Here is a 26,011-nt window from a genome sequence, read left to right on the forward strand (position 1 = left end):
GCCAAAGTCAAGACACTCAACCAAGTGAGCCACCCAGGCGTCCCACAAAAATCACTTTTAAACTCATATACTATATTTGTTTTTTCTATCTTCCTTACTTCTTTTAAAACCAGGTAAAAAAAACCCAAAAATACTGATTTTTCTATTTTAATTATTCTTCACTTTAGAGGGGTGGGCAAAGATGAAATAAAATTTTGATGTCCAAAGTCAGAAGTAAAAGGGTCATTAATATCCAAATTTAGTAAATAATACATATTACATTCTTACTTGTGACTGAATACCTTTACATTATAAATAAGATAGGATGTCTTTATAGAAATACTAAAGATGTTCTTACCTCAAGTTCTAAGAATTTGAAATTTATTATAAATACTTAGCAAAGATCAAAGTTAACTTTAAAACTTGTAATGAGATGTTATTTATACTGCTAGGAATAGACGTTAGTAACAAATATTCTGGTTAACTCAGGAGTTAAATTCTCCATTTGGCTTAGTCTTACAGAAATTATCTTTTGGGGGAGGTGGGGTGGGAAGTGTTCAGTAAAGACTTAACTCAGCAGGCCTGCACTGCCCAAACCATTTATATACTGAGATCTTCAGGACCCATCCTTGACCAGTTTCTTCAAGATAACATCTAAGCCCTTAGAAAATTCTACTGATTAGTTTCTTTGTATGAAAGAAAGCCTTATTAGGCTTTGGGCCACACCAGACAGTTTATGCTAATATGTGAATTTATGGTGAACACCTGTTTTGTATGCTTGGAACATTGGGCTAACTTATATGAGTTTGATCTCTTGGGTTAGGGAGTAGTGGCTAGAGTCTGAGTAGTTAAGGACACTCACATTCCTTGCCTATGCAACTGATCTCTCCAAAAAATCCTGGACTCCAATGCTCAAGTGAGCAATCCTATTTGGCAACACATCATGTGTATTGTCACACATTGCTACTGGGAGAATTAAGTGCTATCCATGTGACTCTACTAGGAGAAGACCACTAAAAGCTTGCATCTGGTTTCTCCCAGACTCTATCTGCCTTTTCCCTTTATTGATTTTAACTATATCCTTTTTGCTGTAAAAAAAACAAAAAAAACAAACAAACAAACAAAAAAAAACAACTCATGAGCATAATAGCTTTTCTGTGCTCTCTGAGTCCTAGTTAATCACTTAAAGTGAAGGTGATCTTGGGGACCTCTGATACAGGTTCTGAGTCAAGAAAAGTTCTAATTATTATAGCTAGGAGCTAAGAAAGACAGGGATATTTTTCTGAGTGCCTATCATCAAGCACAGTACTATGATAATAAGCACCTTATAAGTAATGTCATCTAAACTTCACCAACTACGAGGGAGGTATTATTATGTCCAATTTTTAGATGAGGAAAATAAGGATCAGAGACGTGACTTTCAAAAACCCACAAAGCTAAATAACACAGTGCCAGGATCCAAATCCAGACATTCTAAGTCTAAAGAATTTTCTTCATTACCTTTATATTTCCCACTACATATTAGATGGTGCAAAGTACTTCGTAAACATTTCTTAATGAAATATAGACTGTGAAAAAAGGGGAATAAAGGATATACAAGGAAATTAAAGAAGACAGCAACAAACAAATGTTCCACAAACAGTTGCTTTTATAAAGAACCCACTAGAGGGCGCCTAGGTGGCTCAGTAGATTAAGCATCCAACTTCAGCTCAAGTCATGATACCACCATTTGTGGATTTGAGCCCCACGTCAGGCTCTGCGCTGACAGCTCAGAGCCTGGAGCCTGTTTCAGATTCTGAGACTCTGAGTCTCACACTTGTGCTCTGTCTCTGTCTCTCTCTCTTTCTCTCAAAAATAAATAAACATTAAAAAAAATTTAAGATTCTCCCTCTCCCCCCTGCCCCTTTCTCCTACTCTCAAATAGATAGATAGATAGATAGATAGATAGATAGATAGATAAATAGATAAATAAAAATAAAAAGAATCTGCTAGGACAGCTAGATTGGTTGGTTGGCTTTGGCTGGTTGGGGGAAAAAGAAAAAGAGAAAGGATGAAGGCAAAGAGAGACTGTGTAAGGGCAAGGGGAAGACTTTGTAAGGTATTTAAAAGGGAGACCTTAAGAGTAATGTAGGTGGTTTAGTGTATACAGAGTCCTAGTATAAACTAAATTTGTTTTGTTGCCTAGAGGCAACAAAACAAATAGAAACCAAAACAAATGACATATAGCTCATATGAATAGGCAGTTTTAAAACTGAAATTTTATAACCAAGGGAGTGATTACCTTGAAAAGAAAAAGCACTTTTTCAATTCAAAAAACAAAGGGGGAGGGTGCCTAAGTCACTTAGTCGGTAAGTGTCTGACACTTGATTTCAGCTCAGGTCATGATCTCATGGTTGTGAGAGCAAGCACTGCATCGGGTTCTGCGCTAGGCATGGAGCCTGCTTAAAATTCTCTCTCTCCTTCTTACTCTACCCCTCCCCAGCTCAAGATTTCATGTGCTCTCTCAAAAAAAAACCCCAAAAAACCAAAAACTAAAAGAAAAAAAAAGAATTTTCTACCTTCAATTTATTGCTTCCTGTTTTTGTTTGATTTTCTTCCTATGCACTTTAATCTCAACTAAATAGAGACTTAGTCATAAAAAAGAAAAAAGAAACAATGTACTTCTTTAAGAAATTAAATACCTCAGATATGTAGGAATACATACCTGTCCACTGCTTTAAAAAATTTTTTTTAATGTTTATTCATTGTTTGAGAGAGATAGAGAGAGAGAGATGGATTGTGAATGGGGGAAGGGCAGAGAGAGAGGGAGACACAGAATCTGAAGCAGGCTCCAGGATCCAAGCTATCAGCACAGAGCCTGACACGGGGCTTGAACTCATAAACTGAGAGATCATGATCTGAGCTAAAGTCAGATGTTTAACTGACTGAGCCACCCAGGCACCCCTTTTATTAGAGGGAGAGAGATAAAGGGAGAGGGCACACATGCATGCAAGCTGGGGAGAGGGGCAGAGGGAGAAAGAGAGAGAACCTTAGGCAGGCTCCATGCTCAGTGCACAGCCTGATGTGGGGCTTGATCCCAGGACCCTGGGATCACGACCTGACCCAAATATCAAGAGTTGGATGCTCAACTGACTGAACCACCCAGGAACCCCTGTTGACTACTTTTTTTTTGCTGTAGAACAGTGATTATAACATGTAAGTTATATTAAAATTAACACTTATTCAGACAAATATTATCTTGGGACAAAAGATCCTTTAGTTATTAAAATCGTGTTAAGAGATTTAGAGAAACTTGTAAAAAATGTAATTCTATGTTTCTCAAATATAGTTTCTATAACATAATACATATCGATATGTTAAAAGTTCCTATGTCTTAATTACTACTTCTTCTACCACTTTAGCACCTCCTCCCCAAGTAAAACATCACAGGTTAAGACAAATGCAACTATTTCTTAGAAAATAATAGATATTAAAATGTACTTACTGGGCGCCTGGGTAGCTCAGCTGGCTAAGCATCTTATTCTTGATTTTGGCTCAGGTCATGATCTCAAGATTTGTGACATTAAGCCCAGCATCAGGCTCCAGTGCAAAGCCTGCTTGGGATTCTCTCCCTCTACCCTCCCCTGTTCACACTCTTGTGCACACACTTTCTCTCAAAAATAAATAAATAAACCTAAAAAAATGTACTTACCTGTTTTTCTTTATTAACTCCAGACATGAAAAGTTGTTTGTATTTGTCCTTAAAAGCAAAGTTTAGAGCTTGTGTTGGAAAATACCGGATAACATTTGCCAAATTGCCACGCCAATAACTGAAGAAACCTACCAAAAAACAAAAACAAACAAACAAAAAACATACTAAATATAAACTTGTATTATTATTAAAAAATTCCCATAGCTTTAACAAACTTAGTTATTTGAACTATCTAAAATTTATACTCTTTCTCATGAAAAAAAATTAAGTTTATGTGTGAATCCACTGAAGAAAACAGGCAGTGTTAACTCCATGTGCCCCATTCCAATTTTGTTAATTTCCAATAAAAAGCCTTAAATACCTCAAAACCTATGGAAAGTATTATCAGTTGAATACAGGGCATTCTCCTAATAGAAAAACAGAGCTCACCAGTATTTGTCAGAGAAGCTAGTAACCCTTAGCCTCATTTCCAAATCATGACATACAATTCCTATTATTAGAACAGAATTGGTTTGTATACATACATATGAGAATGAGAAAGCTGTTAAGAGTCTAAAGTATCCTCACCTTTATGTTCTAGAACCTAGCCAGAAAAGGGATCAATTTACAATTCAACGCAGTCTCCAGAGGCCTGATGGAGAGGTTAGAGGAAAATTTCCAGGCCAATAATCTTCCCACTTCAAATCTCCATGGACTGACCAATCCTTAAAATTCAGTCATTGTGTTACCCCTATAATTCGCAACTACCTTTAAAATCCAGAACTGATCTAGAATACAATAGGCTATCTCTTAAGTAGCCATAGTTATGTCTACTAGATTACAAATTGTCCAATGGTTTGATCTTGCTACTTTGAATAGGATACCTCTAGTCCAAACTTGGAGAATACTCAGAATCAGTCTTCTAAAGATAAAGATTCAAATGAAAATAATCTCTGTTGACTGGGCTGATGTTCAGAAACTGAAAGTTATATTTATTTGCTAAATAAGAAAGTCTGCTTTGTGGGGGAAAAAAAAGAATCTTGGTGAGTCCCAAACTGCATATAAGGCAATTACACAAAGATAATTAAGAAACATATTTAATAGCTAAGAAATAATCTGAGTATTCACAACCGATTCAGTCTCTACTAGGACATTTAACATGTAATGGTACTGAGTGCTTCCTAAGTACTTAGTATGTGCTGGCACAGGACAAAGGCTGTATATTTCATTTAATCACCACATTATGCTTATGATATAGGCTCTCCTACAGTACCCATTTTATACATGCACAAAGTGAAACTTTAAAAGTTTAAAAACTAAGGGGGCGCCTGGTGACTCAGTCGGTTAAGCGTCTCTTGATTTCGGCTCAGGTCATGATCTCACAGTTCGTGAGGAAGAGCACTGCACTGGGCTCTGTGCTGATAGTGTGGAGCCTGGTTGGGATTCTCTCTCTCTCTCCTTCTCTCTCTGGGATTTAAATTGAAAAAAAAAAAAAAAAAATTATTTGTTTAAAAAAAAAACCCTGAGTTTAGAAAAAGTGTCATATATCAAAAGATATTAGAATTTCCATTTTATACATGGCCCTTAAATATTAATAGTCATTTTGAAAATGGTTGACCCATGGGCGCCTGAGTGGCTCAGTCGGTTGAGCATCCGACTTCGGCTCAGGTCATGATCTCACAGTGTGTGGGTTTGAGCCCCACGTCGGGCTCTGGACTGACAGCTCAGAGCCTGGAGCCTGCTTCAGATTCTGTGTCTCCCTCTCTCTCTGCCCCTCCCCCACTCATGCTCTGTCTCTCTCTCTCTCTCTGTCAAAAATAAATAAACATTAAAAAAAAAATTTTAGGAAGTGGTTGACCCAGCTGAGTGGTACTGAAATATTATGGGTTTTAGACTATAAGTTATTAGTCATAATTCTATAATTATGATTATAGTCTGAATTAATACCTCACAAAACAGTGTCATATTTAAGAGCAGTATAAAGGATTGTAACTTTGGCTAATGAATTGTATATAAATGGAAGATTTTGGAAAGACATCTGGAAATTAACATGAGAGCATAACATAGCGCTGGATTTATGATTAAAAAGGTTTGTTACAGTTGGCTGAAGAATATATTCTTTTTAGGAACCCTTTTGCACTGCTGGTAGGAATGCAAACTGGTACAGCCACTCTGGAAAACAGTATGGAGGTTCCTAAAAAAATTAAAAACAGAACTACCCTACAACCCAGGAACTGCACTACTAGGTATTTATCCAAAGGATACAGGAGTGCTGATTCGAAGGGGCACATGCACCCCAATGTTTACAGCAGCACTATCAACAATTGTCAAAGTATGGACAGAGCCCAAATGTCCACCAACTGATGAATGGATAAAGAAGATGTGGTATATAGATACAATGGAATATTATTTGGCAATCAAAAAGAATGAAATCTTGCCATTTGCAATAACGTGGATGGAACTAGAATGTATTATGCTAAGCAAAATAAGTCAGAGAAAGACAAATATCATGATTTCACTCATGTGGAACTTAAGATACAAAACAGATGAACATAAGGAAAGGGAAGCAAAAATAATACAAAAACAGAGAGGGAGACAAACCATAGAGTCTCTTAATGATAGAGAACAAACTGAGGGTTGCTGGCAGGGTGCTGGGTGGGGGGAAGGGCTAAAGGGGTGAGGATCATTAAGGAGGACACTTGTTGGGATGAGCACTGGGTGTTATATGTAAGTGATGGATCACTAAATTCCATTCCTGAAATTATTACACTATATGTTAATTATTACACTATATGTTAACTAATTTGGATTTAATTTGCATCCTTTTTAGCAAAATTGCATTTGCATGAAAAAAACCTAGAAAATTCATCAAAACACAGGCCAATGTCTCAATGAAAATCTAGAAACAAATAAATCCCTAGAAGTATACCAGGAAAACTGGCAGCTCTTAATGGGTTATATCTGAAAAAAATATAATCTCACATACATAAAATACTTTTGCATATATTTCACAGAACTCATGGATTCCTTGAAGCTACAGTGTCAGGTTAAGAACTCCTGTTTTAATCTTTTTCCATAGATCACCCTTAAAAACTTTATTCTTATTCCTTTCTTTGCATCTCACTGCTGTACTATGCTTTTAGGAACTTCAGTGTCCCTGCTAAGAGTGCAAAGGGAGAGAAACCTCAAAGTGAAATTCTGAATGCATTTTCTATAGGAATGTTATTTCTGGGGGCTAGGTTTCAGGGTTTTATTCATCTATAGTACACTAGGTACCTACGTAAGTTTCCTCAGAAAGATTACAAAAACCTACTCTATGTATAATGCAAGTTTATATCAAAGACACTCATTTATAAATGAATATCAGGAATACATGCTTGTAAATTTAGGGAAGTATACATACTGATTAAAGAGTTAAAACTTATTGAGCACTAACTGCAACAGACACATGGTTGAATATTTTACAGCCATGATTTTGTTTAACTCTCACAACTATCATATCAGGTAGGTACTATTATTATACCCAGTATATAACTGGGGTGATTGGGGCTGAGATAGGTTAAATAAAAACTGCTGAAGGTCACAAGGTGAGGAAAAGGCTGGGACTTGATTCCAGAATCCAACTCCAAACCTAGATCTATTAAATTCTACTGCCTCTCTATAAAAATCCATTCTGGATAAAAATAGTATTTTTTGGTCAGATAATCCATTCTAGATAAAAACCAGTATTTTTGGTCAGAAAAAAACAAGAGAAAAGGATGATGCAAATGTAGGAGTATTTTGATATTCTCTAGTCATACAGAATAAAAGGGCAATTTCCTAAGATATAATCACAAAATTGGTAGGGAAAAACATAGTGATTGTGGTATCTTTCTTTGCTAATAACAAAATATCTAAGTTTTTTACTTAATTGCTAAGAAAAAAATAATTTCTTCAAAATTTAAGGCTGAGAGGGGCACCTGGGTGGCTCAGTCAGTTAAGCGGCTGACTTCAGCTCAGGTCATGATCTCGCGGTCTGTGAGTTCAAGCCCCGTGTGAGGCTCTGTGCTGACAGCTCAGAGCCTGGAGCCTGTTTCAGATTCTGTGTCTCCCTCTCTCTCTGACCCTCCCCCGTTCATGCTCTGTCTCTCTCTGTCTCAAAATAAATAAATGTTTAAAAAAAAATTTAAGGCTGAGAAAAAACCATCATGAACTTAATTCTGAGAAAATAAGTAAGAATTAAAATGGAACAGGGGCACCTGACTTCAGTTCAGGTCATGATCTCACAGTTTGTGAGTTCAAGCCCTGCATCAGGCTCTGTGCTGATCGCTCAGAGCCTGGAGCCTGTTTCAGATTCTGTGTCTCCCTCTCTCTCTGCCCCTCTTCTGCTCACACTCTGTCAATCTCTTTCAAAAATAAATAAACATTAAAAAAACACATTTAAATAAAAGAATTTAAATGGAACAAACAAATGAACTTGGGGGAAAAGAGAAGGAGAGGCAAACCATAAAACAGATTCAACTATCGAGAAAAAGCAGGGTTGCTAGACATGGTGGGGGGATGGGTTAAGTGGGAGTTGGGTATTAAGGAGGGCCCTTGCTGTGATGAACACTGGGTAGTGTATGTAATTCTACACCTGAAACTAAGACTACACTGCATGTTAATAAACTGGAATTTAAGTAAATACTTGAAACAAACAAACAAAAGAATTAAAATATAGACCTGATGGGAAAATGAGAAAAAGTTACTGGTCAACTTATTAGCCAAGCCATGATAATGCTAAACATGTTTGGGTATATATATTCTAGACTGGTGTGCTACTACATGTTTTGACAATATGCCTATCAGTAAAAACTATGTAAGGCTGACTCTCAAATATGTACACATTAAAAAGATTACATATATTTTCTACTATACTACTCTGCTATGCACATTTGTAAAAATACCCAAAACAGAAATTAAAGGATGTAAAGATTCTTCATTTAAAAACCTTTTATTTGGTACCTAGTACATAGTGGACCTGCTAGGGATAGCACTAAGGACCAAATTTCTTGGGTTTACGGAGCTTATATTTTAAGGGAGAGAGACCAGGGAGACAGACTATAACAGATAATATGTCAAGTGGCTTTAAGAACAAAAATAATATGTGGACATGGAGATTGAGGAAGGGCTATTTACATAGGGCAGTTGGAGAAAACTTCTAGATAGGAGATATTAGAGAATAACTTAGCATTCATTTGAACAATTAAACAATATATTTAGATATCTTGCTAATCATGATGTTTTCACACCATTATTTGCTATTATCTCAAAGCACCCTTGAGGTGAGGTTCATTCTTAAGAATAAAATAAAATAAAATATTTTAAAAAATGTTAAAGAATAGTGTACATGAATATATATTTCAAATAGTCTTCTTGATACTTTCAAATATTCAAACAGTCTTCTTGTCTCTATAAATCCAACTGAGCAAACAGAAACTATGTTTATTACATAATAATTGAGAAAGGGTGCCTGTCAGCCCCTCTTTAGTATGCAATTCATTTTCTTTTTTTCAGAATGCCTTAGTGTCTTAGGATTTGTAACTGACATTTGGCCCAAGCATAGATACCAGTCCCAATTCATATACCAAATATTAGTAATGTTTATGTTTACTTTCCCATTTTATTTAAAATGATGTCTTTCCATATCCCAAACCACTGTCTTCAAGATATAAAAAACCTCATAGCCAGAAACTCCTAAAAGAGGAAAGAAAGATCTGGTAGATGCTTAAAAATGAGCTGCCTAGATCAGATCTTTAAAATATTTGTTTACCATATATGAAATAAAACAATTATTTTTTAAAAAACAATTACTTTAAAATATTCTTACATATATGCCTATTGTGCCCAGTGAAAAATTATAGCACAGACACCAAAATGTTACCTGTGGGGATTTCAGTGGTGAGTTGTTTTACTTTTTGATTCTTTGTATTTTCTAATTTTCTATAACATGAATTTTTCATGTAATAAAGGTTTAAACAGTACTAAATAAGAGTATGCATACAAAGTTTGAAGGTCCCACAAACAACTAAAGCATACAGTAAATCTTTAAGAACAGCATCAGTCAAGATAAATCCAGAAGCTTTTACAAGCCAAGGAAAGCTTATAGGGTGTATGAAAGATACCCAAAGAGATGTTGAAAGCTAAGTCCAGAGATTTAAAATGAAGAGATCTATCCTTGGTGTAGAAAGAAAGCAGAGATAAGTAAGAAGATAGTGAGAGACCATCTACTTGTGCCTTATGGGTTCATGTCTCTCAAGTTCGTTTCATGTTGTCTAAAGAAAGGAAAAATTATCAGTAAAATTAGAGGAAGCATGAAACACAAGAGAAACTTCAGAGCATTTGAGATGAGGATGTGCCTTGACTTTCAAAAAAGGGACAGGAGGTAAATTCCAGAAAATAACAATTTCAGAACTTCATTGCCCAGTAAAATTCCAGAATGATCTACCCTAGTGATTCTCAACCTTACCAGGCTCAAGTCCTCTATATAGAATAAATATTTAACATTACTTCCTTTAGGATCTAGAAATAGAATTCAAAGACTGTGACTTCTTCAACAATTTTTTAAAAATCCATATAATGCCCTCTCTACCACACAGGAAGTGAAAATAAACGCATTTTAAATAAAATAGGGATTATATTTTATTTTTTAAATGTTTACTTATTTTGAAAGAGAGAATTGTACTGAGAGCTGTTCACCATTGTGAAAACTCATGTCACCATGAATGCTTACACATGAGTGGGGGAGGAGCAGAGAGGGAGAGAGAGAAGCCCAAGCAAGCTCCACACTCATTTAGTTCCTGACGTGGGGCTCCATCCCACCACCATGAGATCATGACCTGGACCAAAATCAAGTGTCGGACACTTAAATGACTAAGCCACCCAGGCGCCCCTAAAATAGGCATTTTAATTAGTAAGTTGGTGAGGCATGAACACACCACAAAATTGTCAGATGCTTGCTTCCACTTAATAATGAATGTTATACTTTAGATACCATTAACATTTCTTTTAAAAGGGCTTAATAAATATATTTGTGTATATGTATGTATAATGATCATGAATTCAGTAGTTACAAATGAAGATGATGCTTAAGTGGTGATCAAATATCACAAGAATTGGTAACATAAGTTTTTACAATGGTGAACACCTTTCAGTACAATTCTTTAAAAAATTTTTTTTATTGTTTGTTTTTGAGAGACATAGAGAGAGAGAGAGATCAAGTGCAAGCAGGGAGAGACAGAGGGAGACACAGAATCCAAAGCAGGCTCAAGGCTCTGTGCTGACAGCTCAACTCGGGGCTCAAACTCACAAACCATGAGTTCATGACCTGAGCTGAAGTTGACAATGGACTGAGTCACCCAGGCACCCCCTCTCAGTACAATTCTTAACAAAACAAAATACAACAGTCCTTCTACTCACAAGGTAGTTGAATTACTGAATCAGTATATATGGAAACTATGTCCCAGACAGTTTGTGTTTATGAGTAAATCAGAGTTAGGTTCTAAGCTTAGAAAATCATAAACAGGTTTTACTACTACATGAATGTCTAGTGGGAGAAGTGAGCCATTTAGGTTGCAGAATAAGTGTTTGTTGCACAGGACTGGCCATGTACAGCAGCAGAATGTTTAGCATCCCTGGATTTTGCCTTTTATATCATTGCAATTATATATTATACCCTTCTATCTTTGTGCTAAACAAAGAATTCCCTCCAAGTTTGTAAAAATGCCCCTAGATGGCAATATTATCCCTGTTGTGAATTACTAGTCTCTTAGCATAGGATGTACCATGGAGTGTGTATTCATAACAAGGCCTTGTTTATAAGAACATAAAACATCTTAAAGTTCTGCTTATGATCATCTCATCGGAGGGTAAAGAAAGCAAGCACTAGAATACTATTTAGAATGATCTCAATTTACAAGATCCATATTGAATATGTTTAGGTTTAAATATTATTTAAAACAGTTAAAATATAAAATAAATTAGCACTGATCAACACAACCTGACTAGAATATTTAACTTTACCTGACTAAATATTTAAAGCAGATTAGCTAATAATAAAGAGTCCCCTACTTCTGTGAAGAAGTCTTAGAATATAAACCAAGTGGAGATAGGTTCCTACCTTTCCTGTAAAAACCTTGGGGGAAATGGGAAACTTACAAATGGGAGTGGAGAAATGTGAAGCACTATGAAAGATCTGAGCTCAGCTGTCCAGGTGAGTATCCTAAATTTACAGCTTAGATGATGCCTTAAGAGTTACACACCAAAAAAGCCCAAAAAACAAAAAAACAGAAAGAAAAAACAGTTACACTCCACCCTAAATACCACACCCAACAGGCCTAGAGGAGTTGTAACTACATCTCTAGGGAGAGAATGGTTTTCTCATGGAAGAGTAACCTGGCATAGACTTAGGAGTAGAAGAAAGGGCAGGCCCTGAAGTTGAAGCCACTCACTTCTTGTTCAGGCTACACAATAAACAGGCCTATTCTCTTTTTAAAGTTCTTGTTGAGTTTTCAACTGAATACAACTACATGGGTGATTTATAGAAGATTTTTGATAAATTTATCCTCTTATCTACTTAGCTAACTTAAGAGCAATTCTGCAACAGAAGGGTATTTAATGGTTAACAAAACGCTTTATTTATCCCTTGAAATCATTTCGGTATCACTGGAAAAAAACCTTTACAATGAAAAAAAAAATCAAAATTTTAATTAAGGCAGGGCTGATACAAAAAGAAAAAAACTGGTAATGTTATTCTCGTCTTTATTTAAAATTTTGATATTTTGCTCACTTTGGATTTTTCAAATTAACTTTGATTTTTAAAAATACTGCACTAAAATATCATTTGTCTTTACTGAGTTTTGGGGTACCCTCCTCCAATTTGTGCACGGGTGAATGCCTCTTTAGTTTCAGCCCTGGTCTTCAGTAGTTCTGAAGAATGAACAGAACCTCTTTTCACTCAATAGGTAGCAGAGTATTGGGAGGCTCCTACACTACCATACTTGGAGTACTTCTAAGAATATTATTTCAACAAATATTTAAGCAACTTAAAGCACGTGTTAACATGCCTAATGGCATCTCCCTCAATCCTGGGAGGTCAACCATTTTCCTTCTGTCCCAGGCACAACTACAGCAAGGTGTAAATCCCGATGTGAAGGAGAAACTTAGGCGAAAAAAGAGAATGTGGTGGCCTCTCCTACCCAGGACTGGTCACGTTACAGGCCTTCCTGGCTCTGGAAAGGGGAGCCTCTTAGGTTGGCTAAGAAACTGAACTGTCAACGGTATAGAAACAAACGCATCACGGACAGGCACATCTGTGGTGCAGTTACCCACTCCCGCCCCTCTCCCCTTTTCTGGCAAGCTGACCCAGACCGGGAAAGGTTGGCATGGTGGCCTCTGGTACGCACCCTGCTCGCGGGGAATCCGCACCAGGCAATCCACCATGCCTTTGTACTGAGACTCGGCGCTGATCTGTCGGGACGACGCCTGCACCTGCAGCAGCAGCTTCACCCGCTCGATGGGCGCCACGGCTGTCTTGGACACAGCCGCTGCGACCCCGCCGGCCAGTAGGTCCTTCCCGAAGGACACGGGGTCAAAGAGCCGCTTTTCCGACTTCTTCCCCTGCCTCCCCTTCGGAGGTTCACGCTGCATGGTGGGAGGACGGCGGTAAAAATGGGCAGCAGCACAAGGAAAAAAGCCTGAGAGAATCTACGAAGGGAAGCCTAAAACCGCTTCAGCTTCGTCCTGGCGGGAAAGCGACGCTCAGGTTGCCGCGAGATCGGCGCGCCAGGGCCTGGGGGAGTTCGCGGAGCTGCGCAGGCGCCTCCAACCGCCTCCCGCCTTCTGGCACCAGCCACGTGACTCCCAACACGTGTCTCCTCAGCGCTGAGCGCTGCCTTTGATAAACCCGGGTCTGGGTTTTCCTTACTGCCCGCAGTGTTAGGAGGCGATGGGTACTGAACTGTGGAGGTGCAGGAAGGGAGAGTGCGTAACTAGTCCTGTATAAAGATATTTAGTAGGCAAAACTAGAACATAGTAGAGTAAGCCAACGTGTGGGGTTAATCAAGTTTTAAATTTTGGTTCCCAGAGTTACCCTTTCATTTTCTCTTAAAAGTTGCTTTATTTCTGCTCCTTGAATTTAGCAGGGCTTGTTTATCTAGTCACATTTTCAGTCTGGCTTTGCTGATTGCACCCCAATAGCTTAATTCGACATGTTCCTCTTTCGTTTGGATTTTATTTAAATTGGTAATTTCATCTAGAGCAGTGTTTCTCAATCCAGACAGCCGAAAGAAGAGAGGGCTATGCTGTTTTAACTAATGCTTGGGCTTGGGGAGGCTGAGAACCAAAGACCTATTCTAGAACAGTACCTCACAAACTTAATTTAGGATCGCTTTTCACTTTAAAAAAACTAAGACCACTAGGAAGCTTCTGTTTTTGTTATATATTGATATATTTATATTCAGAAACTGAAACTGAAACTTTAAAAATATTAATTCACTTAAAATAGCCCATATAAAAATAACATTTTTAAATAAAAAGTAACTAGTTTTCAAAACAAATGAGAATAGCCTTGTTTTTTATTTTTGAAAATCTCTTCAATTCCTGCCGTAATAAACGACAGCTGGATTTACATGGCTGCTTTTGTACCCAGTCTACTGCAATACCACACATTGTGGGGCTGTTGGAAAACTCCACTATGCACTGAGAGAATCAGAGTGAAACAGACAAGTAACGTCTTAGTATTATTAAGAAAAGTTCTTAGGGGCGCCTGGGGCTCAGTCCGTTCAGCGTCGGACTTTGGCTTAGGTCATGAACTCCTGGTTCATGAGTTTGAGCCCGGTGTCGGGCTCTGTGCTGACAGCTCAGAGCTTGGAGTCGGTTTCTGATTCTGTGTTTCCCTCGCTTTCTCTGCCCCTCCCTCGCTCATTCTCTGTCTCCAAAAATAAATAAATGATGAAAAAAAATTTTTTTTAAGTAAAGTTTTTATCTCATGGTGTCTCTGAGGAGGTCCTGGTGACATCTATATGCATACCACAGTTTTGAGAATTCATCTGGACTGTTACCAGGTTCAGGTCTGACTCTGGGCAAGTATATGCAGTAGATATACATCTATCCTGGACATGAGGTCTTGCTGTATTTTCTTTCACCTTGCTTTTTTTCACTTTGTACATCCTGGAAATCTTTCTGTAGTAGCATCTAATATACACTTATTTCTTTTTTATAGCTTATTTGATGGTTTCTAATAAAGAGACCCTATTTTATCATCTCTTACTCTGTAGGAGTTAGTTGTTTGAACTTGAGGTTCTAGTTTTTTATTATCTTAAGTGTGTTATAACACTTTTAATACTACTTGTCACTAGTACAAAACCATATTTAGGCCAGGGTTCCAGAGCAGGAATTTTGTTTATATTTTGATTACCTCATACAAAAGCAGGTGGCAAGTCCTGCTGGTACCATTTTGGTGCTACCTTCCTTTCCATGGCAGCTTATTCGACCCTTAACTGGTTTTGCGGCCAAATCTCTCCATTTTACATGCTGCTACCAGATTAAGCTTTCTGAAGCAATTGCATTAATTATTCCTAGGCTTAAAAGATTTAGTCTTCTCATTGCACGGATTTCAAAACCCTTTGTGAAATCCATGCAAATTCAAGACGTGATTGATGTTTTATCTGCAAAAATATGAATAATAAAAGAGGTTTCGGTCTCTTTTATAGGATATTAAAGTATTAACAAGCACACAGGGAGAAATTTAAGGGGGCACAGGGAATGCTTGAATCACATTCCAGGCAAGATTGTGTTCTTAAGGTGCCAAGAAAGGTCAAAGGAAGATCTCCGGTCCCAAGGAACATATATATATATCTCAGACAGAAAAGCAAGTGTTCTGTTGTTCCCCAGGCAAATTTTCTCTTCCTTCCTTTCTTGACTCCCTTTCCCCCGAAACCCCACTTTTGACCCTATAGTTGACAATGTTTATAGCACACTGATTTATCATATCCTCAAGCTTATTTCTGACATACATTCATTGACAGAAGATAGCAAAAGTGAAAATACTTAGAAATGTAGCTTATTACCTTAAGAGCTGTGGATCAGCTCTTTTCTAAAGTCTGAGCTTAAAATGTTTCACCAGCTGCATTGCATTTTATTTACTGATTTTGGGATCAAAAAAAGTTCTGGTGATTTACATGTTGATATAAAAGTACAGCATCTCAGGGCCTTTGAGCTGTTCACTCTGCTTTCCTTAGAAATCAGCATGGTTAGTTTCCTCTTAGTTCAGGTCTAGGGTCACCTCAGTAACCCTTTTTCTGGCTACCCTATTTCTCACACTTCCTATCCAATTTCTTCCTTCACTTTTTTTTCCCTCTTGCTTTTATCAACATATTTTACTTATTTGTGGCCTTCCTCTTCCACTGGAACATCAGGTCCGTGAAGGTCCGTTTTTAGCTGTTTTGTTCACCGCTTTACCCCTGGCATCCAGAACAGTGCGTGGCAGAGTAGAAAGTCAATAAATATTTGTTGGCTGAATGCATGAAAGGACAACACAACTGCAAACATACCTCCAAACCATCTTTATTAAAGACTATCAATATAAAAATAGCTTCATTATATAGAATAGAGAAATACAACTCTAGAAAATTAAATCATTTTCACACAGTTTAGTGTATAGATTAAAGTTTTAATAACATTTAATAATGTATTTTAGAATATCCAAAGTATACATCCTTGTTCTCAAAGTGTTCAGTGCTGAATTTTTTTCTCAGATTTTCCCCAACACTTTGTACAGTAGCAGGTATGATTTAGCTGGCTCCTGGATTTTCAACCAATGGATAATAATAATAGATGGTGGTGGTAGTAGTAGTAGCTAACACTTTTACAGCGTGTGCACTGTGCAGGCACTATTTAGGGGGAACTTACACAGATAACAAGTAGTTATTCACAATATTATTTCCAAGAATTTTCAAAGCAGACAAACCTACTAAATTGGTTTCACAACTTTTCCCATTTGTGTCAGAAATATAAAAAAGCAGGCACTGCAAATTTACTATCTTGCCAGTATGCATCATCATCAACAGTTTCTTGGCACAAATAAGAAACTCTCCTTTGCTAAGTACAGTTCTCTAACCCGACAGAAAGAAAACAAAGGAAGAAAGGGGAGGAGGGTGAAGGGTGGAAGGTGTAGAATCTAAAACATAATTTTGGGGGGGCTACAAGATATATGATGATAAAATAGTACCTGGTATTTCCCAAAATTGATAGTTCTATAGTCTTTTGCATTCATAGTCTAGTAAAAGGGAACATTTGCAGGATGCTAATAATAAAATCCAACTTAAGAATGTTTCTGTATCTGCTAAAACATACCTCTGGGGTATCTTCACTTTTACTTTGTCCCTTTTTTTAAAATAAAGTGGCAGATAGGCAGTCATTGGCCAATAGTCAGATTGATCTTTCAGATGTGCATCTCAATAAATTTGGAAAATGGGCAGCTAGATTTAGTTACAATGCTTACGTCAATATCCATTTAGAGATGACAACCACAATGTTTGGTTTTATTTCCTAAAAATGCAATGTCTCTGCAACATGAACATTACGCTATACATCTACAGTGTAGCAAAGGATTTTCCCCTTATTAAGGTAAGTAGACTACTTTGTCTTTTTATTTTAGTTATTGAGTGGTGGTCTCAAGATTCTTTGACACCATTAAAGCAGTTCAAAAGACCAAAATTTCATTAAATGAAATTTTAAAAAGTCCCTTATAATAAAACCTGAGATATTTTAGTTCAGTCTGTTTGAAAAGCTGAGGGGATTAATAGCTGCATTTATTAATACATCTCAGTATTGAAAATAGCACATGGTGTTTGGGGGACATATTAAGAAATTTAAGACATTTAATAAATACTTATAAACAAAGTTCCTTAAACTAATGCAGTGGTAAAGAGTCTACCATTCTGACCAATACTGTGATCTTAAGGGGAGGATATTTTAAGCCATTTTGTACATTTCAAGAACCAAAGTTTCTTGCCTTGATTTCAATGTTAAATTTAAGGCCCACAAGTCACTAATAGGACAAATATAGTCATTTGCATTTTAAATACCTGGGTGAAAATTTCTCAAACTGATTACAGAGAGGTAACAGTGTTTCTTTTAAGACCAAATATTTCAGGGGCGCCTGGGTGGCTCAATCGGTTGAGCGGCTGACTTCGGCTCAGGTCATGATCTCGCGGTCCGTGAGTTCGAGCCCCGCGTCGGGCTCTGTGCTGACAGCTCAGAGCCTGGAGCCTGTTTCAGATTCTGTGTCTCCCTCTCTGACCCTCCCCCGTTCATGCTCTGTCTCTCTCTGTCTCAAAAATAAATAAATGTTAAAAAAAAATTTAAAAAAAAAAGGCCAAATATTTCAAATGGTGCACCCACTATGTTTTACAGTTAATTCTAACCTGGAGGGCTCATGTTCCAGGCGTCTGAGGGGAAGGAAATAGAAACTGATTTTACATGTGTTGGCATAATTTTCCTTCCAAAGCTTAAGTCCTGAAGAAGAAAAAACCCAGTATTGTAGTCTTAAGGGCATCTGAGACTTCAGAAGGATCCATTAGGTAAATGGTAATAAAAAATGCAGTTATTATGTTTTTCCTTCCTTCTCAATCTACCAAATTGTCACAGTCAAAGAAAATTCTTATCTCATTAGTTTTCTTTCTCTACTAAAGGTCAAGTAAACTTTTGCTCATTAAGGAACTTCCCTCTGGGAAAACCCAACACATAATGAGACATATTTGTAAGGCAAAAATTAGTACTTAACAAGTCACCATAGGATTACTTTAATCCAAGTTTTTCAGTGTTTTTTAACCTGATTAGGTTCGTAAAAAGATTTACATACAGCTGTCTTGAAATTCATGAACTATATAAAATGTGTGTGCATACCTGAATATATTTCAACGAAAAGAAAAATAATAAAAGTTTATGGACACTAAATAGTTAAAAACTATACTCTGGACAAAACAGAGCTGATCTGAAAGAGTAAAGAGAATCAAATAAATAGAGAAAAAAGTTTAATTTTCATTCCTTAGTTCTTCTACCCCATAGTGAGGTATCTATTAAAGCACTTAAACTAAAGAAAAGTATTTGATCTAATAAGGAGTCAGTACTTGGACATTACAAATTTAGATACTGACGAGTAGGCAAGAAGAAAAAACATTGCACATGTTACTTAAGAGGGACTTTAGAAGTCTCAATGCAGTCATCTCATTTATACATGAAGATTCTGAACTCAGAGAGGTACAAAAACTTGTTCACGGTCACAGCACTAATTAGTTACAGGACCTGGTCACATCCTCCAGTTTTGTGATTCTTTCACCAGATATCCTCATTAGTCTTGAGAAAAATACACAAGTGAATTTACTTATGAACTGTGTATTTTTTCAAGATAAATATTTCCTCAAGATAAATATTTCCTCTATTAATTTTATATAAAACTTCACATTATTTCAAACTAGTCAATAAATTAACATTACATACAAAAAATGGAAATAAGTTAAAAATCCCTTCTTATTTTGATCAAGTATCTTTTCAAAAGTCTGACAATACTACATAAGATTTAGTGCATCAAACCCAAGAGCATATCATCTCAATATTTAACATTATTATGTTCAAAACTGAACAGTTAAAAGAAGCTAAACCTTATCTTCTTGTGTATGTTTTCAGCAATCCTAACACTGTTCAATGTTCCATGCATAGTTGCTATGCATCAAGAAAACACAGCTACAAGGTTAATCCAAAGAACAATTTAAAAGCCATTTCTATGGCAATTTCTGTGACTGAATCATGAAAACAGACGTAAAGTTCTTGAAGTTTGGGACGAAGAAAGAGTCTCCTGTAGAGGAAAAGAACACACTCATTTCAGAAATTCAAAAAACAAAAATCAAAGGGAAAAAACTCCAATCTTTTAATATATCTTATTTTTGTTTTTGAAAGAATTAGTAGTGAATTAAAAACCACTAGTCTAAATCTATAGTAGGGGGAAATATAGCTAGATTAATTTTTAAATAAATAATATATGTCTTAGGTCAATTATTTCTATTTTTCCAGAGTGTAAAAAGCCTATTTCATCAATAAGTAATTACCATATCCCTCAGTTTTAAAATATTAAATGTAGTCATTATTATTACAATAAAGCCAGTTGATGTTAACATCATTAAGTACAATAGTTACTGAACACTGCCATTTACTTTCTAAATGTTAATTATTATTAAAACATTTTAAATATATGATTTGTTTTTGGAGATAGTATTCAATTGGAAATACCATTGAAACTTTGATTTTTTTAGAGAGTTAAAATTTTGATATATTTATGGGGCACCTAGGTGACTCAGTTGGTTAAGTGCCTGACTTCAGCTAAGGTCATGATCTCATGGCATGTAAATTTAAGCCTTGCGTCAGGCTCTGTGCTGACAGCTCGGGGCCTGGAGCCTCCTTCTGATTCTGTGTCTCTATCTCTCTCTGCCCCTAGCCCTCTCACACTCTGTTGCTGTCTCTCTCTCTCAAAAATAAATGAACATTAAAAAAAAATTAAAAAAAAATTTTTGATACATTTAGTGGACACTAGTATATACAAATCAAACTTTTAAATCAGAGATAGTTTGCCTGACTTCCTTAAATTTCTCTATTCTTTTTTTTTTTAATGTTTATTTATTTTTGAGAGAGAGAGACAGAGTGCAAGCGAAGGAGGGGCAGAGAGAGAGAGACACAAAATCTGAAGCAGGCTCCAGGCTCTGAGCTGTCAGCACAGAGCCTTATGTGGGGCTTGAACTCACGAACCGTGAAATCTTGACCTGATCCCAAGTTGGACGCTTAACTGACTAAGCCACCCAGGTGCTCCAAATTTATCTAGTATATACATATCTGCATCATCATAATTCAATACCTCTTGATTCTTTCTATTCCAATTGTTGTGAATGTAGTTAAGGCTCCACTGCACATGTGCATGTATGCCTAACTGTTCTTATCTCTGTTCTCTGTGTCTACACTACTCCCTTTCTTGCTCCTGGTGTAATCTTACAGTAGCACATCTCTAATCAGACTACACAGAGTTGAGCTTATGCTGATGCTCCTCCTAACTTTGGTTGATTACACAATCACAATCACAAGGAGTTTACTAAAAATATAGAGTCCCGCTATCCTAGATTCTGTTAGTGGGTCTGGGGTGGGCCACAGGCATCTCTGATTTTAATAAGTGACTCAGGTGATTCAAAATCTTATGGACCAATACACAGGATTACTTCTTCCACCAATTTTTTTTAGGTTAAATTTTGTTTGTTATTTATTATTTATTAATTTAAATATAATTTATGTTTAAGTTAGCTAACATACAGTGTATACAGGGTACTCTTGGCTTCGGGAGTAAATTCACATGATTCATTGCTTACATACAACACCCAGTGCTCATCCCAACAAGTGCCCTCCTCAATGCCCATCACCCATTTTCCCCTCTCCCCCGCCCCTGTCAACCCTCAGTTTGTTCTCTGCATTTATGAGTCTCTTGTGGTTTGCCTCCCTCCCTCTCTGTTTGTAACTATTTTTTTCCCCTTCCTTCCCCATGGTCTTCTATTAAGTTTCTCAAATTCCACATATGAGTGAAAACACATGATATGTTTCTCTGACTTATTTCACTTAGCATAATACTCTCCAGTTCCATCCACATTGTTGCAAATGGCAAAATTTCATTCTTTCTCATTGCTGAGTAGTATTCCATTGTATATATATACCACATCTTCTTTATCCATTCAGCAGTTGATGAACATTTGGGCTCTTTCCATAATTTGGCTATTGTTGATAGTGCTGTTATAAACATCGGGATGCATGTGCCCCTGTGAATCAGCACTCTGTATCCTGTGGATAAATTCCTAGTGGTGCTATTGCTGGGTTGTAGGGTAATTCTGTTTTTAATTTTTTGAGGAAACTCTACACTGTTTCTAGAACGGCTGTACCAGATTGCATTTGCACCAGTAGTACAAGAGGGTTCCTGATTCTCCACATCCTTGTCAACATCTGTTGTTTCCTGAGTTGTTAATTTTAGCCATTCTGACCGGTGTAAGGTGGTATCTCAGTGTGGTTTTGATTTGTATTTCCATGATGATGAGTGATGTTGAGCATTTTTTCATGTGTCTGTTGGCCATCTGGATGTCATCTTTGTAAAAGTGTCTAGTCATGTCTTCTGCCCAATTCTTCAGTTGATTATTTGTTTTTCCAGTATTGAGTTTGGTAAGTTCTTTATAGATTTTGAATAATAACCTTTATCTAGTATGTCATTAGCAAATATCTTCTCCTATTCCGTCATTTGCCTTTTAGTTTTGTTGATTGTTTCCTTTGCTATGCAGAAGCTTTTTATCTTGAAGAGGTCCCAATAGTTCATTTTTGCTTTTATTTCCCTTGCCTGCAGAGATGTGCTGAGTAAGAAGTTGCTGCAACCTCAGTTGCAAAGGTCAAAGAGGTTGTTGCCTGTTGTTGCCCTCCTCTAGGGTATTGATAGTCTCCTGTCTCACATTAGGTCTTACGTCCATTTTGAGTTTATTTTTGTGTATGGTGTAAGAAAGTGGCCCAGGTCCATTCTTCGGCATGTTGCTGTCCAGTTCTACCAGCACCATTTGCTAAAGAGACTGTCTTTTTTCCATTGGATACTCTTTCCTGCTTTGTCGAAGATGAGCTAGCCATATATTTGTGGGTCCAATTCTGGGTTCTCAATTCTATTCCATTGCTCTATGTGTCTATTTTTGTTCCAATACCATGCTGTCTTAATGATTACAGCTTTGTAGCACAGGCTAAAGTCTGGGATGGTGATGCCTCCAGCTTTGGTTTTCTTTTTCAACATTATTCTAGCTATTCAGGGTCTTTTGTGGTTCCATACAAATTTTAGGATTGTTTATTCTAGTTCTGAGAATAATGCTGGTGCAATTTTAACTGGAATTGAATTGAACGTGTAGATTGCTTTGGGTAGTATAGACATTTTAACAATATTTGTTCTTCCATTCCATGAGCATGGAATGTTTTCCCATTTCTTTGTGTCTTCTTCAATTTCTTTCATAAGTTTTCTATAGTTTTTAGCATACAGATCTTTTACATCTTTGGTTAGGTTTATTCCTAGGTATTTTATGATTGTTGGTGCAACTGTAAATGGGACTGATTTCTTGATTTCTCTTTCTGTTGCTTCATTATTGGTGTATAGAAATGCAACTGATCTGTACATTGATTGTACATCCTGTGACTTTTCTGAATTCATGGATCAGTTCTAGCAGTTTTTTGGTGGAGTGTTTTGGGTTTTACATGTAGAGTATCATGTCATCTACAAAAAATGAAAGTTTGACTTCTTCCTTGCCAATTTGGATGCCTTTTATTTCATTTTTTTGGTCTGATTGCTGAGGCTAGGACTTCCAACAGTATGTTAAACAACAGTGGTGAGAATGGACATCCCCACTGTGTTCCTGATCTCAGGGGGAAAGCTTTTAGGTTTTCTCCATTGAGGATGATATTAGCTGTAGGTCTTTCATATATGGCTTTTATTATGTTAAGGTATATTCCTTCTATCCCAACTTTCTTGAGGGTTTTTATTAAGAAAGGATGCTGTATTTTGTCAAATGCTTTTTCCACATCTATTGACAGGATCATATGGTTCTTATCTTTTCTTCTATTAATATGATGTATCACATTGATTGATTTGCAAATATTGAACCAGCCCTGCAGCCCAGGAATGAATCCCACTTGATCATGGTGAATCATTCTTTTAATATACTCTTGAATTAGATTTGCTAGTATCTTGTTGAGAATTTTTGCATCCATGTTCATCAGGAATATTGGCCTGTAATTCTCCTTTTTTAGTGGGATCTTTGGTTTGGGAATAAAGGAATGCTGGCTTCATAGAATGAGTCTGAAAGCTTTCCTTCTGTTTCTATTTTTTGGAAAAACTTGAAAAGAATAGGTATTAATTCTGCCTTAAATGTCTGGTAGAATTCCCCTGGGAAGCCATCTGGCCCAGGACTCTTATTTGCTGGGAGATTTTTGATAACCTATTCAATTTCTTCGCTGGATATAGGTCTGTTTAAATTTTCTATTTCTTCCTGTTTGAGTTTTGGGTGTCTAGGAATTTGTCCATTTCTTCCAGATTGTCCAGTTTCTTGGTGTACAATTTTTCACACTATTCTCTAATAACTGTATTTCTGTAGTGTTGGTTGTGATCTTTCCTCTTTCATTCATGATTTTATCTATTTGGGTTCTCTCTTTTCTTTTGGAGAGGACTGGCTAGGGTTTTATCAATTTTGTTTACTCTTTCAAAAAACCAGCTCTTAGATTCATTGATCTGTTTTCACTGTTTGTTTTTTTTTTTTTAATTCTATATTGTTTATTTCTGCTTTAATCTTTATCATTTCTCTTCTGCTGGCTTTGGGGTTTCTTTGCTGCTCTGCTTCTAGTTCCTTTAAGTGTGAAGTTAGGTTTTGTATTTGGGATTTTTCTTGTTTCTTGAGATAGTCCTGGATTGCAAGGTATTTTCCTCTTAGGACTATCTTTGCTGCATCCTAAAGTCTTTGGACTGTCATGTTTTCATTTTCATTTGCTTCCATATATTTTTAAATTTCTCCTTTAATTGGCTGGTTGACCCATTCATTCTTTAGTACAATATTCTTTAACCTCCATGCATTTGGAGGCTTTCCAAATTTTTTCTTGTGGTTGATTTCAAGTTTCATAGCATTGTGGTCTGAAAATACGCATGGTATGATCTCAATTCTTTTATATTTATTCAGGGCTGTTTTGTGACCCAGTATATGATCTATTTTGGAGAATGTTCCATGTGCAGTTGAGAAGAATGTGTATACTGCTACTTTGGGATGAAAAGTTCTGAATATATCTGTCAAGTCCATCTAGTCCTGTGTATAATTCAAGGACATTGTTTCTTTATTGATTTTTCTGCCTATATGATCTGTCCATTGCTGTAAGGGGAGTATTAACATCACCTACGATTACCATATTGTTATCAATAAGATTGCTTATGTTTGTGATTAACTGATATATATATTTAGGTGCTCTCAAGTAGAGGACACAAACATTTACAACTGTTAGCTCTTCTTGATGGACAGACCCCTTAATTATGATAGAATGCCCTTCTTCATCTCTTTTTACAGTCTTTAGTTTAAAATCTAGTTTGTCTGAGACAAATATGGCTGCTCCAGCTTTCTTTGGACTTCCAGTAGCATGATAGATGGCTCTCTATCCCCTCACTTTCAATCTGAAGGTGCCTCAGGTCTAAAATGAGTCTCTTGTAGACAGTATATAGATGGATCTTGGTTTTTTATCCATTATAATATCCTATGTCTTTTGATTGGGGCACTTAGTCCATTTACATTCAGAGTGATTACTGAAAAATATGGATTTAGTGTCTTTGTGTTATCTGTAGGTTTCATGCCTGTGGTGATGTCTCTGGTCCTTTGTAGTCTTTGTAGCATTCTACTCAGAGTCCCCCTTAGGATCTCCTGCAGATCTGGTTTAGTGGTCATTAACTCCTTCAGTTTTTGTTTGTCTGGGAAAGCCTTTATCTCTCCTGTTCTGAAAGACAGCCTTGCTGGATAAAGGATTCTTGGATGCATATTTTATATTTCAGCACATTGAATATTTCCTGCCACTCTCTTCTGGACTGCCAAGTTTCAGCGGACAGGTCTGCTACTACCCTTATGTGTCTACCCTTGTAGGTTAAGACCCATTTGTCCCTAGCTGCTTAAAGAATTCTCTCTTTATCTTTGCATATTGCCAGTTTCACTATGATATTACATGATGAAGACCTGTTCTTGTTTATTCTGAAGGGAGTTCTCTGTGCCTCCTGAACTTGGATGTCTGCTTTCTTCCCCAGATTAGGGAAGTTCTCAGCTATAATTTGTTCAAATAAACCTTCTGCCCCTTTCTCTCTATCTTTTTCCTCTGGAACTCCTATGATATGGATAGATATTATTATATTTCATTGAATCATTTAGGTCTCTAATTCTCTCCTCGTGGTCTACTATTTTCTTATTCTCTTTTTCTTGGCTTCATCATTTTCCATAATTTATCTTCTATTTCAGTTATTCTCTCCTCTCCTTTCTCCATCCTTGCTGTCACTATATCTAGTTTATTTTGCACCTCATTTACAGCATTTCTTAATTAATTGTGACTATTAGTTCCTTGATCTCTGCAGCAATAGATTCTCTGCTGTCTTCTATGCTTTTTTCAAGCCCAGCTATTAATCTTATGACTATTATTCTAAATTCTGCTCAGATATATTGTTTATATCTGTTTTGAGCAATTCTCTGGCTGTCACTTCTTCCTGGAATTTTTCTTAAGGAA

General features: G+C 36.7%; 2 protein-coding genes across 4 annotated transcripts in view; both read right to left on the minus strand.

Moving 5' to 3' along the window:
• Window positions 1-13,462, minus strand: part of SLC25A31 (solute carrier family 25 member 31) — a 28,145-nt gene extending 14,683 nt beyond the window's left edge. The window contains exons 1-2 of the mRNA XM_019419208.2: window positions 13,072-13,462; window positions 3,671-3,798 (exon numbers count right to left, since the gene is read on the minus strand). Of these exons, the coding sequence (XP_019274753.1) occupies window positions 3,671-3,798; window positions 13,072-13,315 (372 nt within the window). The 5' untranslated portion in view covers window positions 13,316-13,462. The remainder of the gene's footprint in view (window positions 1-3,670; window positions 3,799-13,071) is intronic.
• Window positions 13,463-18,440: 4,978 nt separating this feature from the next.
• INTU (inturned planar cell polarity protein) overlaps window positions 18,441-26,011 on the minus strand; it is a 96,416-nt gene continuing 88,845 nt past the window's right edge. For all 3 annotated transcript variants that reach the window (XM_053901261.1, XM_053901260.1, XM_019419198.2), the window contains exon 16: window positions 18,441-19,523. In XM_053901261.1, the coding sequence (XP_053757236.1) occupies window positions 19,412-19,523 (112 nt within the window). In that variant the 3' untranslated portion in view covers window positions 18,441-19,411. The remainder of the gene's footprint in view (window positions 19,524-26,011) is intronic.

Source organism: Panthera pardus, unplaced genomic scaffold, assembly GCF_024362965.1.
Source record: "Panthera pardus isolate Hobbes unplaced genomic scaffold, ASM2436296v1 HiC_scaffold_13, whole genome shotgun sequence".
In the NCBI taxonomy this organism is placed as follows: domain Eukaryota; kingdom Metazoa; phylum Chordata; class Mammalia; order Carnivora; family Felidae; genus Panthera; species Panthera pardus.